Genomic DNA, 22,262 nt, shown 5'->3' on the forward strand with positions numbered 1-22,262 from the left:
AGAGGAACAGCGTGGCGATTTGTCACAATGTAATGTACGAGAGACATGGAAGGCTGAAGTTTTAATGGTGAATTTCAAATGTAACTGAACATGGATGGACATTTCCTGATTCCGGTGTTATGTAATATGATTTACTTCTGGCTTTGAAAAAACAAGTTACCTCAGAAAAATGTTTGTCCTGGCAGGCTCTCTGAACCAGACCCAACAGTGTTTCAATATAGCTCATTGATTTCTCGCCTGAACGTATCCAATACACCTAAAAACAGCAAACAGTTGCCTGCCAAGTCATGTTATGTAATGCAAATGCATTAGCATTTAAGTGTGTGTGTGCGTGTGCGTGTGTGTGTGTGTGTGCGTGCGTGTGTGCGTGTGCGTGTGTGTGTGTGTGTGTGTGTTTGAATAGTTCAAAGTCACTGAGAGGGCAGGATGGGGCTGCTGGAGTAGAGTAGGATGAGGTGAAAGTTAACAGCACACTCAGGCAACCCCCTGACTGAGGGGTCTTTCCCCCCGTGCTTCCTTCCTTCTGTGTGGAAGTCGGCCCTAGGTTTATTTTACGTACTGTACGTACACAATCTTCTCATAAATCTCTCACGGCTAATGTGTAGCTGTATCCTATGGTGCAAGTCGTCATGGAGACCTTTTAGTGGCTTTTTCCATGGCACTCTCTTATGTAAGACTGAGGTGATACTCGACACTCATAAGATAGTGCCGATGGCTTTATCGGTCGAGAGTGGCACCGTGGGGGAATGGCGGGAGGCGGGAGGCGGGAGGTGAGTGGCTGGGGTTGGCTGATGCAACAGGGCGTAGCTGGGCCTCCAAGGGGCCTTGGGGGGTTGGGAAGAGGGGGGTTTAGGGGAGGTGGGGTGGTAATTAAGTGTCTAAAACTCCCCTGGGGGTTATTTCTGGGGGTGTCATGGTGTACAGGACACCACGGCATAGTACAGCACATTCCCTGGTGTGACCTGCCACTCATAAACCTGTTTTTGTTTTTTTCCCGAACTGAACAAGTCATATTTTATGATGGTGATGATGTCTTGTTTTTGTTTTTTTATATCTCATATTTTCAATGAACACTTTGTCTCTTCAACCTGTGTAATGCAATATGAGAGGAGAGAAAATCTATTTTTTTCTGAATTTACATGCCTTCAGTTTTTTTCCCCCCAATATATTTGAAACTGAGCCGTTGTACTACATGGGTCATAGCTACGCTTAACTTCGCTGCGGCCTCTTCTGTCGTTGCAGCATCGGCATCCATTTGGATGTCAACTCCATGGCACACAAGAGGGAGGTCATTGATATGTAAGCTGAGGAGTAGAGGCCATCAAACGTATCTCTGGGGAACCCCCGTGGTAGAGTTGCCAGACAATGACAGTCTGTTATTGATTGTCACACGCTGTGTCCTCTGAGATAAATGAGTCAAACCATCTGAAGGCATTGGGAGAAAAATGTAATTATTATTATTTATTTTTTTTACAGTCAGGACACTCACGTCAGTTTAACCATTCATTGCATTAAAGTATACAGCATGGCAGGGAGCCCATGACTTAACAAACCTCCCCGTAGGAAGGCTGCATACAGAGTGACTGAGCGGGTGGGAGCTGGGGGGCGGTGGGTGGAGGCTGGGGGGGGTGGGTGGAGGCTAGTGGGGGTGGGTGGAGGCTGGGGTGGGTGGGTGGAGGCTAGTGGGGGTGGGTGGAGGCTGGGGTGGGTGGTTGGGTGGAGGCTGGGGGGGTGGGTGGAGGCTAGTGGGTGTGGGTGGAGGCTGGGGGGGGGGTGGGTGGAGGCTGGGGGGGGGGTGGGTGGAGGCTGGGGGGGGTGGGTGGAGGCTAGTGGGGGTGGGTGGTGGCTGGGGGGGGGGGGGGTGGAGGCTAGTGGGGGTGGGTGGTAGCTGGGGGGGTGGTGGGTGGAGGCTGGGGTGGGTGGGTGGAGGCTGGGGGGGTGGTGGGTGGAGGCTGGGGTGGGTGGGTGGAGGCTGGGGGGGTGGTGGGTGGGACGACCACACAAAACTTCCTCTCATAGCCAGTACAACCATGTCACAACTGTTGAATGCTACAGAGGGGCATACACTGATTTTAAGCCGCTGTCCCTTTGACCACGTGATGATGCTTTGCACAGGTGTGAACCAGCTGTCTTGTCACCTGACGGACAAATGCACCATTTGATTTAGAGTGCCTGAACTAACGCCATGCTCCATTATGTTTCCAGAGAAGAACATTGTGATTCAAATGCTTTTTGGAGATCAAAAACACTATAATACAATTTGCTGACCCCCTACAGTGTTTTACTCAGCGCCCAAATTGCATAGGACGGACGTTTAAATTACTGTAATTCAAATGGGCAATCAGTTGACTTCTCTCTCAGCAACCTTTGAAATGATTGGCAAAATGCAAATTCGTAATTGCAAAACAATCTCCAGACAAATCTGTTGTTGGAGAGGTTCTTAGAGTTTTTTTTTTAAATAATACATTCTCAACCTGTAAGCATCCTTGGCTTTAAAAAAATTTTGCTCAAGATTTCGTCATCAAACATTTGGAAAACTATTAAAAGCAGAAGCTATGGATTAATTATCTACTGTCAACCAAATACGTTTGCAATTCCTTTTGCCTTACATTTTGTTCAGGTGTCCTCCAGAAATTCCCTTAGGTTTTAATCTAAGGTCCCACAGGACCATAGCATTGTTCGAAAGGTCTTAAAGGTTAGGACTTAAAGATTTCTAATGAAGAATAATTGGAGTTAAATAATGGATAGATGTGTCTTACCCATCTGTCCAACTACAAAGGCAGATGAAATCTGATTGTCTTCCCACAAATCAAATTCAACCCAGGACATACATGCACATGCGTATTTAGAAGTAACCAGGGCAACATTTCTATTCTGATAGCAACTAAGGATTGCACTTTGATCACAATGACAATGTCCATAAGTTAGTAATGGAATGTTGTGTCTGTTTTCCAATCGCAGCTAAAGGAAAGCATCTGGGTGTCAGGAGTACATGACATCGCCAGGACTCACACAATGGAATCATCAGATGATGGGTAAGCAAATGATATTTAAAAAAACATTGGTAAAAACACTCACAGTATATATATATATATATATATATATATAACGTGTTATCTTCTAAACCTTGCATCTGTGTCTGGCGTAGAGAAAACAATTATATCGGCCCGATTTCACACGTTCATCTAGATAGTGAGGTTATACAACGCTGTTCTTTAAAAAAAAAAAAGATTGTAGAAAAGGACAAGGAACTGGATAAGGCGGGGACGGAGCACATCAAGCCGAGCCCTTTGGTCTCGGAGTGCTCACCTGTCTACCTGTCTGTTACATTAGAATGAATGGCATTTATTTAACCAGCCTTATCTGATGAACTTGAGGAAAGCTGCTGACACAGCCGGTGTGGGGCAAGATAGCATATCTAAACTGATCACACTTTCCACTGGTTGAGATAAAAAAAATAAAAAAAAACATACAGATGCCCTTGGTGTGGGCTTGATCCTCACAAGGTGATGTAACTGGGCTGTTGGTTGCCCAAGTAGTGAGTTTACAGTGAATTTACCGGAAACCCCTTTCCAACAGGAGCGATAGTCCGAGAAAGGAGTCCGGTCTTCCTCCTTCAAGGGTGAGTTTTCTCTCTTGTGTTCTTTCTCTTTCTTTCTTTCTTTCTCACTCTCTCTCTCTCTCTCGCTTTCTCTTTCTCCTTTTCTCTCTCTCTCTGTCTCCTCCTCTCTCTCCTTTCCAGCTTTTCTCTCCCTCCCTATCTGTCCTGCTTTCTCACCCTCTCTCTCTCCCTCCTGCATTTCTCTCCCTCCCTATCTGTCCTGCTTTCTCTCTCTTTCTCTCTCTCTCTCTCTCTCCCTCCCTCCCTCCCTCCTGCATTTCTCTCTCTCCCTCCCTCCCTCCTGCATTTCTCTCTCTCCCTCCCTCCCTCCCTCCCTCCTGCATTTCTCTCCCTCCCTCCCTCCCTCCTGTGTGTGTTCTCTGATATGTACTCGATGCAGCATGTCAGTGTGTTCTGGCTGCTGTGTTCACACTGGTGGGGAAAGATATGGCTAGTCTCAGTTGGCTTGCTGATTGATTACGGAGTGCGTGTGTGTGTGTGTGTGTGTGTGTGTGTGTGCTGTTTGGTCGTAACACACGCACACACACACAAAGTGGGGAGATTTATGACACCATGTTTCTTCCTCACTGAAATGTGGTACAACCGCATGTTTTCTGCTGGTAAAAAAAAAGTAACAAAAAAAAGTCACTTCGGCCATATGCCACAGAAATGATAAGACAGCAATACGAACGCAAATGTTTGTTTGCAACACAAATGCAAAAGGCTAAACATTTAGCAATTGTACTCTCCCCTCTCTGCTTTCATATGCATCCAAGGAGTCATCACACTGTACTGCTACTGTAGCTCCTGTACCTATCCAGCCAAGTACCTTGATAAGAACGCTGTCACCGTTTAAAAACAGCAACTCCTCGTCACTTTAAAGTGTGGGCCTCACAGGTGGGTTCAAGACCCCAGAGGCAGCTAGCCTAGCACTGGAGCATGTGTCTGTCCTGTACAGATGGGAACAAGCAGGCCATCCAGTCGCCCATACACTTGTAAATTGTAGTTCCGTGTGTGTGTGTGTGTGTGTGTGTGTGTGTGTGTGTGTGTGTGTGTGGAATCCTCTTCCCACAGTCCAGATGGAGGTTTAGTTTTATTGGAGGCCGTATTCCCCCCCCCCCCCCCTGGACGGGCAGTGCCCCCCCCAGACGGGCAGTGCCCCCCCCTGGACGGGCAGTGCCCCCCCCAGACGGGCAGTGCCCCCCCCAGACGGGCAGTGCCCCCCCCAGACGGGCAGTGCCACTGAGATGCCATCTGTGCTTTGGCATTGTCTCCGCAGAGAAAGAGGGAAGGAAAGGGCTGTGGTGCCAGTCTCTCTGCTGGTCTCTCTGCTGGTTATTTGTGGCAGATTAGAGCGGCATGGTGAGACATCAGGTCTGGTGAGTGTTCTGTGGAGCTGCTTACTGGCAGGTTAAGTTACTGGCAGGCCTTGAATTGATTGATTTAGCACACTTTCAAGGGTGTGTTTGAAGCTCAGGTTTATCTTGTTGTTGTCCGAAAGGCAGGGCTCTGTCAGACATTTTCCAATCGTAAAAACAAATGTTCTCGTAGTGAACGGTTCCATCAACACACGACACGCGTCTTTTTTAATATTTGTTTTTATGTTTAAATTTCACAATTTAATATTTTAATTTAACACCATCATTTGCTTTTGTGGTTCACTACGTTATCACATCGCACGCACGCACGCACGCACGCACACACACGCACACACACACACACACACACACACACACACACAGACAGGCATGCGCCGTGCTTCTTACTGTACCCCTGTAACCAGATAACAGGCATGACTGCCAGGACATGATCCCCAGCTGTAGCTTAAGGAGGGAAAAAGAGGTGGTGGTGTTATCTGTCCTCCCCTTACACAGACACACACACACACGCACATGCAAACACAAACAAACACACACACACATGCAAACATACATACACACACACACACACACACACACATGCAAACATACATACACACACACACGCAAACACACACACACACACACACACATATACACACACACACACACACACTGGGGGGGGAAGGTCAGTGGGGAAGCAAGCAGGCAGGCAGGCAGGCAGGCAGGCAGGCAGGCTATCTTAAGAGATTAAGGACCTCGACACCCACTCTGCCTTTAAGTGGCAGTAACGTCAGCGCAGGTCAATGGAAGGTTTTATTACTGTGGAAACATGGTGTGGGCAGACCTGACAGAGTGGGCCCTTTCATATGGTGAATACAAACAAAACAAAGCAAACCATGTTTTATTTGCCAATCAATCAATCAATCAATCAATCAATCAATCAATCACCATTTGGGAATGCAAACAAATGAAGGCACAGTGTAGTGGTTAAATGTAGAGATAGTCATTTGGAGGGCAGAATGCAACGTGTAATCTCAGGGGAGATGTTTAATACCGATACCGCTGATTTATTTCTCTTCTGTGCAATGTTGGGTAAATGAAAGGATTGTAATGTAATAACAACGGATCACAATGGATTTGGAGGAGAGGAGAGGATGACCTTGCGTTTTATTAGTTAGTACAAAACAAATCGCATACACACACACACACACAGCTGTTGTTGTGTGTGTGTGTGCGTGTGCGTACGTGCGTGCATGCGTGCCATCCCAGCCTTATCTGTCCACCATGTGTTTTTGTGTTTGTTTGTACACAAGCACACAAACACAGCTTGGGACCACCTACTGTGTGTGGGTCTACTACACTGCCTCCTACAGCCCTCTCTCTCTCTCTCTCTCTCCATCCTCCTGCCGGACTGGTTGTGATGGAACCGGAGCAGGAGTTGAGTGAGCCGTGCACAGTGGATTATAGATCAGGGAGATAGAGTGTGTGTGTGTGTGTGTGAGCGTGAGCGTGAGCATGCTCTTTGGGGGGGAAGATATCCTCTGTCTTCCAGTCTGTGTTATCATTGTCCTGCTCTGCTCTGTCATGAGGTTTTTACAGCACTGATTTTTCTCATCCAGGTTTATTGACATTATATATATATATAGCGAATTTAGTATGTCCTAGATCTCGATTTCAACAACAAGGGGAGGATTGGAACAAGTTTTATTCAGAGTTGTTATTCATGATTAATTGTGGTTGAAAATGAATGAATCAAACAGACATCAGTGAATGTTAATGTGTGAAACAAATGAGGTTTTGATTGTAGAGTGATTGTTTTGATTGTTGAGTGGTTTTGAGGTGATGCTTTGAAAGTGATTAGTTTCTCATGCACATCAACGAACTGATCAATGTGCCCTAATCTGTATATCTGCATATCAATGACTTGTTGACAATATCAACAACATGTAGTTTCAGAAACCAAAAAAGAGAAAAGATCTTTTTCCAATAAATTAGCCCTGTGTGTGCGTGCTCCCGTGTGTGTGTGCGTGCACGTGCATGCGTGTGAAGCATGTCCAGAGTGGTCACCATGGCAACACGTTGTCCTCATTGACTTGTTTCATGTCATGTTGATCAGACACCTCCACTGTGAAGTCAAGTGGTCGATATTGTCTGACCAAACAGCCTGATAACAGCTTACTCACCATGTCCTCTGGTGGGGGTGGTGGTGGTGGTGGTGGTGGTGGTGGTGGTGGTGGTGGCACGCAGGCAATGGCAGTACTGTGTGTGTGTGTTTGTTTTTGTTTTTCAACTTAAAGTGGTTTTGAGTGCGAGATCCTCTCACTTCTAGACCCAAGGTTAGAGTCCTTTTGAAGGTGTCCTGTTACCCAGTTATGTGTGTGTGTGCATGTGAGCGTCCATGTGATCAATGTGCCCTAATCTGTATATTTGCATATCAATGACTCGTTGACAATATCAACAACGTGTAGTTTAAGTAACCAAAAAATGTGCATATATATATATATATATATATATATATATATATATATATATATATACACACATATATATGTTGGAGTCTGCTTGCATGTTCTGGGAGCTTTTATGGGAACCACATACAGTGTCACCTTTCAAGTCAACAGTGAGTGACACTACATTCTCAATAAGGGAGTGACAGACAGAGATCGGTGTGTGTGTGTGGGGGGGGGGTCGACACAGAGGGAGGGGGGGGGCAGGGTACATTTCCCTTGTTATTTAGTGGTGGTCATTGGGCAGCTGTCGCCTGAGAGCGATTCCCACTCTGTCTATCATACGTGATTCACTTCAATTGATGTCTGCCCACGGCCCCGCTTTAGCTCCAAGTGTCATGCACACTAACACACTCTTACCCTGCATGACCAGCAAAATCTGAATCAGTTTTTCGCATAGGGAGAGAAACATTATGAAAGGGTGGGAGGGGGGGGGGTATTGAAAGAGAGATGGAGAGACAAAGATATTGATATTTACAGCACATGGGAGACAGAACGGGAGAGGGGAGTTTGATTGATTGATTGAAAAAAAGGGGAGAGAGAGAGAGAGGCGATGGAGGGAGATTTGGGGGGGTGGGGGGCGGAGAAAAAAGAGCGGTAGAAAAACACCTCTGCTCCCAGGTGTAAATCTGTCTGCAGAAACAAGAGAGAGAAAAAAAAAACATCCAGTCAGCCTGCATGCTAATCTGCTCGCTTGTCTTTTCTATACCTCCCTCCCTCCCTCCCTCCCTCCCTCCTTCTCCCTCTCCCTCCCTCCTTCTCCCTCTCCCTCCCTCCCTCCTGCTCTCGCTACTCGAGACAAACAACTCAGGAGAGTCAGTGGGGCAGTGAGCATATGCACAGCGAAGGAGGGAGGGAGAGAGAGGGTGTGTGTGTTTGTGAGAGAGAGAGAGAGAGAGAGAGAGAGGGAGGGAGGGAGAGAGAGAGAGAGAGAGAGGGGGGGTGGGGTGTGAGAGAGAGAGAGAGAGAGAGAGAGAGAGAGAGAGAGAGAGAGAGAGAGAGAGAGAGAGAGAGAGAGAGAGAGAGAGAGAGAGAGAGAGAGAGAGAGAGAGAGGGAGGGAGGGAGGGTGGGAACCCAGAGGGAAAAGAGGGAGGAGTGTAAAACCCCGCTCTCCCTCACTAACTCACACACACACACACACACACACACACAGACACGCGCACACACACACACAGCCCAGCAGACATGGGCGTATGTTTTGGCCAGCCTCCTGGACCAATCAGAGTGTGGGGACTCCCCCCTGCGAGGTCTGGGTGGGCAGGGCTAGGGAGAGGCGGTGTGTGTCTGGAACTTAAGGAGCGCTGCTCACTGGCTGTGCCTCGTTGTTCTGTGTTGTGTCTCATGGTCGTGCAGACGGCGAGTATGAAGATTCAGGAGCTGCCTAGTAGCTGTGACGGCAGGGGGGTCGGAAGGGCCTCGGACCCGGAATGCGAGAGCTGTGACGAGGTGCCGCGCCTGGACCTGTCCGCCCTGACGGAGGACAACAACTGGGGAGGTGAGTCCTGGCCGCACGCACACACACACACACACACACACACACACACACACACACACACACACACACACACACCGCCCCTCTACAACACTCTCTCTTTCTCTCTGTCTCTCTCTGTCTCTCTCTGTCTCTCTGTCTCTCTGTCTCTGGCTTCTGTCCCCCTTTCCCTTCCCTGCACATGGGTTTCTGGGCAGCTGCAAGCCTTCTGCTCCCCCTCTCCTCCTCTCCCTCCTGCTCTCCCCTCTCCTCTTCCTCCTCCTCTCCCTGCTTGTTGTGGCTCCTCGTGTGTTTCTCGCAGGACTTAAAGGACATAGATCCTATTAACTTCTCGCTGCTCCTGTATCAGGAGGGAAACGTCAGCGTCAGACCTGCTTAAAGCTTGTTTGTGTGGCTGCACGTCGTACTCTTTCATTGGATATTGCAGTGAGAGAGAGAGCATATATATTTTTCATTTTCGTTTTCTTTTTTATTGGCTGTTGCATTGCATTCGACCACATAGATTATGATAAAACATATTTTTTATTTTATTTGATCAGAATTGGATTCATCAGAAGAGGCTTTGATTAAGGTGTGGATGTATGACTTGTTATTGAGGAGTGCATTGTTGAGTACTGTTCTTATCAGTAAACACATGCAGCTGGTATGTTTTCTCTCCCGGTAGACAGTTTCTGGGCAGTTTGTGGCTTTTGAATGGCTTCCAGGCTTGTGACTGTTGAAATCATGGTGTTTAAGTAAACATTAAAGGGGAAGATAATAGGTGTTAGAAGTGCACCAAGTCATTGGGTTCTCTTAAAGGGATTGGTCCTGTCAGGGATGTCTGCCCGTATATATTGCATTGCTCCTGGCATTTACATTCTAAGGGTGTGTATAAAGAGCATGTTTGTTTGTATGTACAGTATGTGTGTGTGTGTGTGTGTGTCTGTGTGTGTGTCTGTGTGTGTGTGTGTGTGTGTGTGTGTGTGTGTGTGTGTGTGTGTGTGTGTGTGTGTGTGTGTGTGTGTGTGTATGTATTTGTGTGTGTATGTATGCTTGCATGACTTGCATTTCTCTAGGGACAATGATCTTAGTGTGTGTGTTTGGGTTTGATTTCAGCACTGCACATGAGGAGACATTCACAGTGGCCATAAGTAATGAAGTGCTATCTACTTGTTTATTAATGCAGGGATATCCAATCACATCTGGTCATGCGTAGTTTATAAATAAATAGCCATAAGTATTCTATTATTCATAAGCCTATCAAGGGAGTGAGTTCTTCTCTTCCCAGAAAAACAAAGCTGAAGTCCACACAGGACCTTGGAGATTGTATATGCAACTATTGTATTGCAGCAACTGCAATGCAGAGGATTTGACGATTAAAAGTGGTCAGAGAAGTGTGATGAGTTCGAAAAGAAAATGAGAAAAACTATATTTAGTTTGACCTCCGTCCATGCAGTTCAGCAGTGAGCGTTTAATCCAGGGAAGGAACAATTATTAACAGCATGAGTGTTTGAATAGGACTGGAGTTTATCAGAAAGGGAAGGATCGAGCACAAGTGTGTGTGTGTGTGTGTGTGTGTGTCTGTGTGTGTGTCTGTGTGTGTGTCTGTCTGTGTGTGTGTGTGTGTGTGTGTGTGTGTGTATGTCTGTGTGTGTGTGAGAGATTGTGACTGTTTTGATGTGCGATAGCGAGAGGTGGCAGAGGTGCATGTGGGGCTGTCGCTGTTTCAACTGAAGGTGATGTAATGAATGTGAAAGCAGGGTTGTTGCATCCTCAGGCTGGGTTTGACTAGGACTGAGCCGTCTGCAGGCCCACTGCCACTGCTAAACCACTCTCACACATGCTCCGACATGCAGATTCTTGGTAAGGGTTGAACCTTGCCAAACTGATTTGTTGCCGTACAGCCTGTCTTTGTTGTGGTTGGTGGAGCAGGTCAACGCCCAACCCAAGTTGCCTATATCTGAGGCGGTGAAGAATAGGTCACACCTTCTAAGAACACATTGTTCAAAGAAAGGACTGCCTTCAGTCTGACAACTGAAAACAGACCCACATTTTTGATACTCTAGTCTAGTGACAGTTTGAGCAATCACCATGTAGCACAGTGACGCCCTCTAGTGGAAGGGTTTGAAACACCTTCTCAGGGAAGGAGCATTGAGCTACTGTCTCAAGCCTGTTGCTAAGTCCTATTTGCTTCACAGTGTGTGGGCGTGAATCTGGCAGCGAATCACTGTCTGAACGCGAACAAACCTTGAACCATGCATTCAGGACAGGACTGCAGGCACAGTAGTCTGGAGGGTTGGTGTTAGGTGGTGCAGCAGAGTCTGGCTTGCACACACACACACACACACACACACACACACACACACACACACACACAAACTGACTGCTCAGTTTTTACAAAAAGTCAGAATCCTGCTGTTTCATGGCGCAGACGGGCCCTTGACATGGAACCCATAGTCTGTACAGTATACTAGATACTTTTACCAGAAACAATGTCTCTGCTTATATATATGCATACAGCAATTTGAGCTACTGGAATTAAATATTCCAAAGGCGGTATGTAAGAGACTACAGTGCTTTTTGTTCAACGCAACATACCTCTAAATACAGGCCCCGTTAGAGAGAGGAAGAGGATGAGGGGGAGATGGTTTGGGTGAGGGGAGTGGGTGAGGGTGAGGGAGGGGGGGGAGACCTTTGTCCCAGTACAGTCTGTGCCAATGACAGTCATAGTGACCCGATATTTGACCCCCCCCCCTCTCATGCCTGCCAGGGAAAGCAGAATAGTATAGATGGTTAGAATAGAGATGCCGCAGAAATAGAACTCGATCTCCACGCTCCATGCCATGCCAACCAGAGTGTCACAGTCCCTGATGATAATTATACTGTATAATGTAAATGTCACCCATGTTCATATTAAAGTGTGTGAGTGTGTGTTCTGTGTGTGTGTGTGTGTGTGTGTTCTGTGTGTGAGTGTGTGTTCTGTGTGTGAGTGTGTGTGTGTGTGTGTGTGTGTGTGTGTGTGTGTGTGTGTTCTGTGTGTGTGTGTGTGTGTGTTCTGTGTGTGAGGCAGTGTTTGCTCTCGGTCTGTTTTTGCTCCGTTCAATCTCTCCCCTGTTCTTATCACCTTATTTTCCTCTCTTTTTCCCACCCTTCTCCCCGTCTCTTCTCTCCTCCTTTTTCCTCTCTTTTTCCCACCCTTCTCCCCGTCTCTTCTCCTCTCTCCTCTTTTTCCTCTCTCAGATTCCCCATTCTTTAGCGCCCCCTTCCTTGATTTCAAAAGCTTTTTGCACCAGAGTTTCTACGAGGGTAAGTGGCATTCTACCCGCAGCGTCCGCTGCTGACTCACCTCGATAACAAATACAGAAACGACCTTTGCATGACCTTTCACATACTGTATGGCAACATCATTAAACGGAATGATCCGCCACATTCTGATCCAGCGTCATGCACGCGCGCGCACGCACGCACAGACACACACACACACACACACACACACACACACACACACACACACTCCGCAACCTTTAGGGAAGCTGACAGGATGACATGTGTTTCATTACAACCACAATTGAAGTGCACAGGGCTGCCCAGCGGTGGCTGATTTAAGACCTCACTGTTGCCCTATTGGCTTGGCTCGAGTGGTTCTGTAAACAAGAACTAAAGGCTGTTAAAACACATCGGATTGATTGAGGGGTTCAATTGCTCCTGCTCTCACACCCCGGGCGAGCCGGAGAACGCCGGAGAGACCCTGTAAAACTGCACGTATACCTCCGACCCGTGAGGACCTGAGGACCTGAGCCCTGCAATTCTAACTAGATCGCTTCTCAAACGCCCCGACCAGCCCCTGCTTAGAAAAACACGCATGTAGCAGTTGCGGCGTGGGGTGTGCACGTTTACCCAGAGTCATTTCTGACTCCTCAAATGTTTACACGGCCAATTTCCCAACCCCGTCTCTTTTTCACTGTGGAACCGTTTCTGTGTGCAGTGGTGAGGTCTCTCGATACCTTGTATGCTCTTGCAGTTCGCACACGCGCACACACGCACACACGCACGCACACACACACAACCCACTGAGTGTAGGATGATCCCTGAGTCTTTTTTGTTTTAAAAAGTGGAACATGTGGCTTCTCTAGTCTAGAACCTTCTCTCTTCTCCTAGCAACAGCCTGTGTGCTCCAACGGTCTCCTGCTGGTGGCACAATAGCATGGTCTACCCCTCTCCTCAGATACTCTGTCACACACACGCACACACACACACACACACACACACACACACACTCACACACGGATAAACTATAGTAGTGCATACTTACATAGACAGACATGCACATACTGAGAGACAGACACACAGACACACACACACACACAGACACACACACACACACACACACACACACAGTAGGCTAAGCGTCAGAGACAGCAGGAACATGCATGCCTGCAGAGCCACAGTGCCATTCCTCTCACAGGGGGTCATGCTCCTACATTATCCCAGCCGGAGCATCAAAGAGCAGCGGGAAGTATTTATAGCTACGGATTGTCAGGAGCATCTGCACGGTTTATTTTCACTAGGCTTAATTATTGTTAGTTGACTCTGGGGCCATTGTGGAGAGGGGGGAGGGAGGGAGGGGGTGGGTGGGGCACTAAGCTGTGGTTCCAGAACAACATCTGTCACTGGGTCCTGAGAAAATGTTTCAGAGAGAGAGAGGGAGTCACTCTCCAGTACGCTTAGTCATCTGATCGCCACGGTGACCTTCAGAGGTGCCGGCCCTGGTAGGAGGTGCCAAGAAGCTGTTGCCAGGGAGACGAACGACTGCCCAGTTTAGTCTTAAAGTGGGCGTTAAATCATCGGGATCCAATAAAGTAGGATTCCAGAGTCACCCTGCCTTTTGTGCTGTGTCTGGTTTACAGAGACAACAAACTGACACAAACAAAATAGACAGATAGGATTTATGCAACCATGTTGTCCTTGTTGTTATTGTTCTAGTCGAGGTACACATTGTCCCTATTCAATTATTTATGCTAGCATTGAGATGTTGCCGCTGAGCTTTGTGTTGAAGATTGGGAGATAAGCCTGTGTTTGTGGACAGGATGGCACGTGCCTCATTCTGCAGGTCACTCCCTTCCCGCCTTGTCGCCTATTTGTGTGCAGTCTGTCTCCTGCCTCCTCTCCGTCGCCTCCTGGAGACCTTCGTTTACCTTGTTCAGGGACTTTTTCCTCGCTGCAACTCTGAGGCAACTCTGAGCCTGAGGACGTAATCAAATGCGGGTGCCGTGTGTGTGTGTGTGTGTGTGGGTTGAGCACTTAGCATAACAAATGTGTTGCTGCAAAAGAGCGTCAGAGCAACTTATCTGGCGAAATAAGGGTTACATGAATAACTGTGTTGTGTGTGTGTGTGTGTGTGTGTGTTGCAGAACCCGTCCCGGCTTACTCGTCGTGGCAGAGAGAGAGCATGGACAGGGAGGAGGCTCGCCTCTCCCCCCACGCAGGGGGACGTCTGATTCGCCAGTTGGTGGAGGAGGACAGCGACCCCATGTTGTCCCCGCGCTTCTACGCCTATGGCCACTGCCAGCAGTATTTGGACGACACCGAGGTGCCGCCCTCACCGCCCAATGCACACTCCTTCGTCAGGTGAGGATCCCCGGCGTGGATTATTTTTTTACAATTTTCTCCATGTTTTTTTTTTTTTCTGTTACACACCTTGTTTACAGGGCAGCGGAGAGGCTGATTTACTGTGTAGAAGTGTGTCTGTAGAAGTGTGTCTGTAGAAGTGTGTCTGTGTACAGTACGTGTTTTTGGAAACAAAACGTGTATGAGAGGAGGAGGATTGTACGTCAACAGCGTGTGTGTGTGTGTGTGTGTGTGTGTGGGACTGTAAGACTAAAGCTGTGTGTGTCTCCCCCCCCCCCCCCCCCCAGTCGTCGGCGGAGTTCATCTCTGGGATCCTGCGATGACGAGAAGGAGGAGCTGACCACGGCCCAGCTCTCCAAGAAGATCCACAGCCTCAAGAGGAAGATCCGCAAATACGAGGAGAAGTTTGAGGATGAGCGCAAATACAGGGTGAGTAAATAATAATAATAATGATAATAATAATAATAATGATAATAATAATGATAATGGCACCTAAAAGGGGTTCTTCCTGGTTCTAGGAATGTAGTGACATCATAGAGGGGAAACGCATAGCCCCTTAGGGGAGATTCTGAGACTTCAGAAGGACGTGAAAACACAATCACATGACTGGCTTCCTCGCAGTAAACAACATTAGTGGCTGTCTAATAGGACTCAGATGACACTGGCGGGGGAAATGGAGGGGAAAATGGGTCAATTGATACAAATCAAGTTGATATGGGTCAACCACAAAGCAGCTAATGCCTTGTTTTCGGGAGAGCCGGAGAGAGGGAAATCATGTGTTTGTTGTTGTTGTTGTTGTTGTTCCCAAACAGCCCTCTCACAGCGATAAATCGGATAACCCAGAGGTACTGAGATGGACGAACGAACTGGCCAAGCTGCGCAGAGACCTGAAAGGTAAGCCGAGCTCAAACAAGCCGTTCTCTCTTCATTTCCACATGGCATGAACAATGAAGGCCGCTCATTTTCAAATTCAAGCCCGCCGGGCGAAATATCCCCAAACTGGAGAGTTTATACTTTACCGAGACGACAAAAGTTTCATGGCATCGTCAAGCCGCTGCATACATACATACATACATACACACACACACACACACACACACACACACACACACACACACATACACAGACACACACACACACACGGAACCAAGCCCAAGAATTTTACTCCCTGCACTCGTGTATAAGACGTAACAATAAACTTGAAACTTGAAAACTTGAAACTTTCCTCTCCTCCATCCTTCCCTCCCATCCCCGTTGTAGAGCACAAGCTGCTGAAGTCTGAGGAGGACCTCCCTCCCCTGACCCGCCAGCGCAGCAACACCCTGCCCAAAAGCTTCGGCTCCCAGCTGGAGAAGAAGCCCGCCCAGGAGAAGGTCCCCAAGCCCCCTGTAGAGAACACGCTGGAGGCGGTCCAGAACAAGCTGCAGGAGAAGAGGAACGAGGTGGGACGGCCCGAGGACATCAAGGTGAGGGACAGACGCACGCACGCACACACACACACACACACACACACACACACACACACACACCCCGATGACATCAAGGTAAGGGAGAGACACACACACAGACACACACAAACACAAGCTAACAGCTAATGGCTTACACTGTGGTTCCATTGTAATGCGATGCTATGGGCGGCTACTGTACATGCAGGCAGGGTGGTGTTGGGGATGTTGTGCTGAGTCAGAGAGAGGAATAGGCCATCTCTGTTCTGTAGTGACTCACTTCCCTCGCGCTCCCCCCCAGGATATGACACGGGAGCAGATTGGCGCTGAGAAGGTGGCCCTACAGAAGGCTCTCCTGTACTACGAGGGCATCCATGGTCGACCTGTAAGTATTTGCCTTTGTCTTAACGCACGCACGCACACACACACACACACACACACACACACACACACACACACCCAACCTATTTCTCCCCCATGAGTCTTTTCCATAAAGCGTACCCCCTGCCAGTATTGTAAATGACGGCTCAAAGTCTCCACACAAATGCATCAAATCATGCCTCCATCTTAGGCCCTGACCTAGATTGCTACTGGAGAGTGAATAACGTCTCAATCCAGGCCGTCTGTGTAAAGTGTGGGTGCAGGGAGCGTAGTCTCTGTGTGTGTGTGTGTGTGTGTGTGTGTGTGTGTGTGTGTGTGTGTGTGTGTACGTGTACGCAAGCGCAGATGTGTGCTATGATGCTATCTTAACCTATAACGTAGGAACACCGATCCACACTATAGTATGAAATACCAATACATTTGGTGCTTAAATGTAGGGTCAGACAGCGACTAAGAATGTGGTCTTTGGAGTTGATGGTGACTAAAGGACATATCCGGGAGGAGCAAGCCAGGCACCTCGAAGTGGAACAGTTAAAGGATGTGGCGTAGATGTTCGGTATCGGATCCTAATTGGACTAATTGCCCGGGCCTAATCATGTTAGCGTTGTCATCAGTCAGGAAGTGGAGGTTGACCCCTGTGTCACCCCGGTCCTTCACTGCGTGGCGTTCTGTGGTCGTTTTATGACCAGTTAGGTGCCTGTACGCATAAAACAATGGCTGACGGATTCTAAATTGATGGGGAGGATATCTAGGTTACTTGTCATCCTGTTTTACATCAGCCCTGTGTCGTCTGTTTTTTTACGTCAGTGTGTCTGTGTACACGTTTTTGGAAACTAACTAAACGTGGCGGCTGGCCGTAGCGAGTGGGACTCTAACACGGTGCCTGTTCTTCATTCCTTTCTTTCCTCAAGGTTACCAAGAGCGAGAGGCAGATAATGAAGCCGCTGTACGACAGATACCGCCTCGTCAAGCAGATTCTCTGCAGAGCCTCCACCATCCCCGTCATCGTAAGTGCTGTTATCTCGCTCGCTCTCCAAATGCCTAACTCCACCCTCCCTCTTCTTTTCCCTCCACAGCTGTTGCTCAACATGTTGCGTGCTGCTGCTCTTTGACAAAGGTCACGGGAGCCGCCTCGGCTGGAGACTTACTGTAGCATCAAGCTTCACAGGGCACTTAATCCCAGCAGTGCTGTTGTTAGCGTTAGCATCGAGCTTCACAGGGCACTTAATCCCAGCAGTGCTGTTGTTAGCGTTAGCATCGAGCTTCACAGGGCACTTAATCCCAGCAGTGCAGTTGTTAGCGTTAGCATCAAGCTTCACAGGGCACTTAATCCCAGCAGTGCAGTTGTTAGCGTTAGCATCAAGAAGGCCAACGCTAAATTCGGCTTTAGCCGATCATTGGATCCACCGGTTTTAGACGGGGCTCAGAGGGGGGCGGGGTGACGGTTATTCTGACATTTAATTTCCATACCTTATGTAATAGGTATTAAATAAGTATTATTCCATATGTACGTTATATAAACCACACACAGCCCCTGTTCGCTTTTATTAATTTGCTGAGTAAACGTTACGATTATGTCATCTATAATCTGGATCTACTGGACATAACTACTGTACTCTACATCCATTACATAAAGCACATACTTCTAATCCCTATTATGTAAATTGGAGCACTAATATTCAGTATAGTATAGTTTACACTGTGGATATAGGGTAGTATGTGTGGTTGTGGCATGATGTTGATTTAACTCGTGTGTGTGTGTAACAACACTGCCCTTGTGATCCCCTTATCTGTTTCAGAACCAGTTACCCAGCATTTCAGAGGCTTAACATCACATGAGAGCGTAGTCTGTCAGTGTTGTCTTTTCACTGAGCAAAAAAACCCGACAAAAATCATGGTCATGATTGACAAGGTCCCTCTGAAAAAAGGGTTAGGGTTCGGTTAGGGTTAGGGGTTAGGGGTTAGGGTTAGGGTGACTGCAGAAATCCCTCTGCTCAGACAAAGCCGAACAAAACTTGAACTGGGGTCAGATTCATGGTGGTAACTGAACTGGAATCTCTCTACCCTGCTGTTAGAACTGACTTGGGATCAGAGTGGTAACCTCCTCCTTGTTAACCCTCACTACAGGGTTCACCCTCCAGCAAGCGCAGGGGTCCTCTCCTCCAGCCTATTATCGAAGGCGTACCCGCGCTCTTCTTCGATGACATCAAGGTGAAGAGCCGCTACTGCTGCTCGACCTGTCGCTCGACTAATCAATGATCAGACCTGCCCTCTCCCACAACCAACCCCTCCAATCCCTTTGCTTCTTTACCCCCACAACCAAACTTGATTGCAGCCTGTTGATTGGGCGGCATGTGTGTCACTGCCCCACGTGTGTGGAGATATTTAATCATTAGATGCCTGGTTTTAGATGCCTGGTTTTAGATGCCTGGTTTTAGATGCCAGGTTTTAGATGCTCGGATTGCTGTGTGACTTCTGATTGGCTGTGAGGTTTTGGGATCAAACTGGAACGGCGTGAGGCAGTTGAAAGGCTATTTGGCTGTGCACGGCGTGTCCTGGTGTGTCCTGGCGCACCCAAAAGTGAACAATAAACTGAACAATAAAAGGGTGATCAAATCAGTTATGGACTGGAATTGCATCACGTTTGTGCTTCTTCTTGGTGGTCATAACAAGCGTATTTAATTCAGAAAGTCTAACAAAAGTAGATTCATACTTTTAGATTATTTAGATCTTATTAACCCCATCAAAACAATCAGAACTAACTTAAATAAAGCGTTTTGAACTGCTGTTGTGTTCTGATTTCATTATCGCATTACTTGGTCTTAACTTATTGATTAACAACACTTGATTCTCATGCACTAGCGCTTGACCATGGAGGTCTTCTGAAGGTCCCATGGCGTGTGGCACTCTTCACCCCAGCATGGTGCACCCTTTCCCCCTATAGCTCTCCACTGACCCCCCCCCCCCCCCCCCTTCTCTCTCTCTCCAGGAAGAGGAGGATGGCTCAGAGGACGACGGCGAGTCCAAGCCCCAGTTCACGGTGACGGTGCGGCCCGACTTCAGCATGCTGGGCTTCCTGGACCAGCTGGAGGAGGAGACAGACGGGTTCATCTCCCCCGTCGACGAGCTGTCGCCCTCCAAGAACACCACAGACATGAGGCTGTCTAACCTGCACTCTGCCACAATGTAAGCACCCGGACCCACGCTGACCTCTATAGCATACGGATGGGAGATGGACAGTGTAGCGGCCCACCCTCTTAAACGGTCCATATGGTCCAATGCTCTAATCTAGACAGTACAGTAGTAACAGGATATGCTCAATGGGATGTGTTGTATGGCAATTTAGGTCAGCATTTTCATGTTTCTCTGGGTTTGTGGTGGTGTAAAAATCTTGCTTTATTGCTTCCTCAACTACCGAGATGATGCAACCAAACCTGTACGGATTCGTGTCAGGTTGAGATGCCTAAAGCCATGTTTGTCTCCCAACACAGGCCGGAGCTTGTGGAACAACTCCAAGAGGCCAGGGAGGAGAAGAAGAGGATCCGCAAGAACCTCCGAGAATTTGAGGATCAGTTCTTCAGGCAAAATGGAAGGTAAAAAGACATTTAGTTTTTTTGTTAAGTAACATGAAATATCCTTGTTTGGTCTGAGGGAAACAATATGTGTTGGAGATATATCTGAGAGATAAACACTATGAGTACCGCATGTCATTATAAGAGTCTTTTAAGTGCTCGTGATTTATTGTGTCCAACCTTCTGTGCGTCGGTTTCCGCGGCAATTTGGAATGTCGCCCATTTTTCCTAATGTTTGTTTTCTTCCTCCCACTTGCTGTTCCCATAGAAACGTGCAGAAGGAAGACCGCTCCCCCTTGGCGGTAGAGTACAACGAATACAAGCACGTCAAAGCCAAGCTCAGGCTGCTGGAAGTACTCATCAGCAAAAGAGACTCTTCCAAGTTCATCTGAGAAAATAAAGAACAACTAAGGACTGATAGTTGACTGAGGCTTGGTCTAGCGAGAGAGAGAGAGAGAGAGAGAGAGAAAGAGAGAGAGAGAGAGAGAGACAGAGAGAGATACAACACCAGCTACTGAAGGAAAAGCATCCATCCATCCATCCATCTTTAACAAAAAACACCTCATCACTACACTGAGACCTCCAGAGGACTCTCCTTTCTTTCCTTTTTTCTTTCCTTCTGTCTGTCTTTCTTTTTTTCTTTCTCTCTTTCTTGTGCCATCTGTGCCGAACACACATTTGGCTTAAGGAGGTGCCAACATGCTGTCTGACTAATCAGGACTGTAGAAAGCAGTATGGCTCGGGTCGGGAGCCCAGCGAGAGCTACTGACCTGAGCTGTATTCATACTGACATGTAGGTGCTGGCCTGGAGGCTTCTCCATGCTGTCTGTTCCTGTCTCAGACGCAGACGCCCGTAACTCAAAATGGCCGATATATTGGGAAACAGAAGGTCTGAAATTGAAATGGTGGACATCTTTGAAAGAAGCATCATGTCAAACAGGAAAAATCATCAATGGAAGACAAAAGTATAACTTTGCATCAGATTAACACCAACTATATCCCCTTATAGTGAAGAATCGCCACTCCTAAGAATAAGGATTTTTTCATCGATTATTTATTTTCATCCTTTGAATGTTTATAATATGGTGTTTTCATTCGATCAGAAAAAAAGTTTTTCCTCATTGACTAGGATTGAAGTCTTAACTTTGGAATTAGATTAGATTTGGGATTTATGTACTCAGTTATTGCGGTTTTTCAGAGAAGACGATTTTGTAATCATAAAGAATAGGAGAAGATTGTTGTGTATTTTTCTAAGGGAGACAGTTACAATCTGAGACAGTCTAACAGTGTTCAGCCAAGAGATGGATTTTTCCCTTTTCTCATGATTGGTGCCATATCCCACAAGCATGGTTGTATTCAATCAACCTTCTGAAATAATGTTGTTAATCTAGGAAACAAACCTTCTGTTTATTGTTGTCATCGAAGCTTATTATTTCTGTTGTTTTTAACAGGTTTTGTAACTTTAGCGAAAGTTAAAAATGATTACTATGAGGATGTGTCAGAGGAGCGTTCATTGGTTAAAAGTGAGAGCTATAGGATTAACATGGAATGCAGAGCAAGTAGTTTCTACGATGTGTTAATATGATCCAAAGAAAATTACTCAGACTACACAGATTGCATACCAAAATAGCATAGAGGATCAACGTATACAATATCATACTTAGCTTAATTGTTGTGATCATCGGTCACGTAGGTTGTGCATTTGTCTGCTTGTATATTCTTTTTGCAATGGAGTGTTTTTTATTTCCTATTCACTTTGTGTACACAAATAAGCTATTTCCTCTCTTGAAATCACTGCTTATGTTTTTGCTTGCACTGTTCACAGTGACAAGGGCCATTTTGTGTGGATTCCATCCCTCCCTAACGACTCTCTAACATGGCTGCCAATATCCAACGCAGAGCCCTCAGTGGTCAGCAAGGCATGCTGCTTTCTTTTCTAAGTGATCTCCAGAGCCTATTTGTTCCCTGTAAATATGGATCCTGATCTGTGTTTACATTTCTATGTGAGCAAGTACATCTCTATCCTATTTCTTTTTCTCCAAAATGGATAATTTTAACAGTGTGACTTTTGTTTTTATTGAATGTAAAACACTGGTGGACATAATGAATATGGGTGTGTACATTTTAGTACATAAATTGTATTTGTATTTTGTATATATAATATAAAACCAAACATATTTTTACTGAAGTTGGTGGTGTTGGGTTTTCACTGGTGTGGTGTGTCACTGAGTTGGTGTGTGTGGGGGGGGGTGGTGTTCTTATTCTGCATGTTTCACATGGGGAAACATCTCAGTA

At 47.1% G+C, this 22,262-nt stretch overlaps 1 protein-coding gene across 4 annotated transcripts in view; it reads left to right on the plus strand.

Moving 5' to 3' along the window:
* The window catches only part of LOC310821178 (protein FAM13A-like), a 46,662-nt gene extending 24,507 nt beyond the window's left edge, over positions 1–22,155 (plus strand). For 3 of the 4 annotated variants that reach the window (XM_083693109.1, XM_083693110.1, XM_083693111.1), the window contains 13 exons: positions 2,962–3,035; positions 3,580–3,622; positions 8,824–8,965; positions 14,353–14,569; positions 14,857–14,998; positions 15,382–15,463; positions 15,830–16,035; positions 16,316–16,399; positions 17,307–17,402; positions 18,523–18,606; positions 19,385–19,581; positions 19,887–19,988; positions 20,236–22,155. In XM_083693109.1, coding sequence (XP_083549235.1) covers positions 2,962–3,035; positions 3,580–3,622; positions 8,824–8,965; positions 14,353–14,569; positions 14,857–14,998; positions 15,382–15,463; positions 15,830–16,035; positions 16,316–16,399; positions 17,307–17,402; positions 18,523–18,606; positions 19,385–19,581; positions 19,887–19,988; positions 20,236–20,359 — 1,593 coding nt within the window. In that variant the 3' untranslated portion in view covers positions 20,360–22,155. The remainder of the gene's footprint in view (positions 1–2,961; positions 3,036–3,579; positions 3,623–8,823; positions 8,966–14,352; positions 14,570–14,856; positions 14,999–15,381; positions 15,464–15,829; positions 16,036–16,315; positions 16,400–17,306; positions 17,403–18,522; positions 18,607–19,384; positions 19,582–19,886; positions 19,989–20,235) is intronic. The other variant, XM_083693112.1, reaches the window with a different exon arrangement.
* Positions 22,156–22,262: the final 107 nt, after the last annotated feature.

The sequence above is a fragment of the Argentina silus genome (assembly GCF_951799395.1).
Source record: "Argentina silus genome assembly, chromosome: 21".
NCBI lineage: Eukaryota > Metazoa > Chordata > Actinopteri > Argentiniformes > Argentinidae > Argentina > Argentina silus.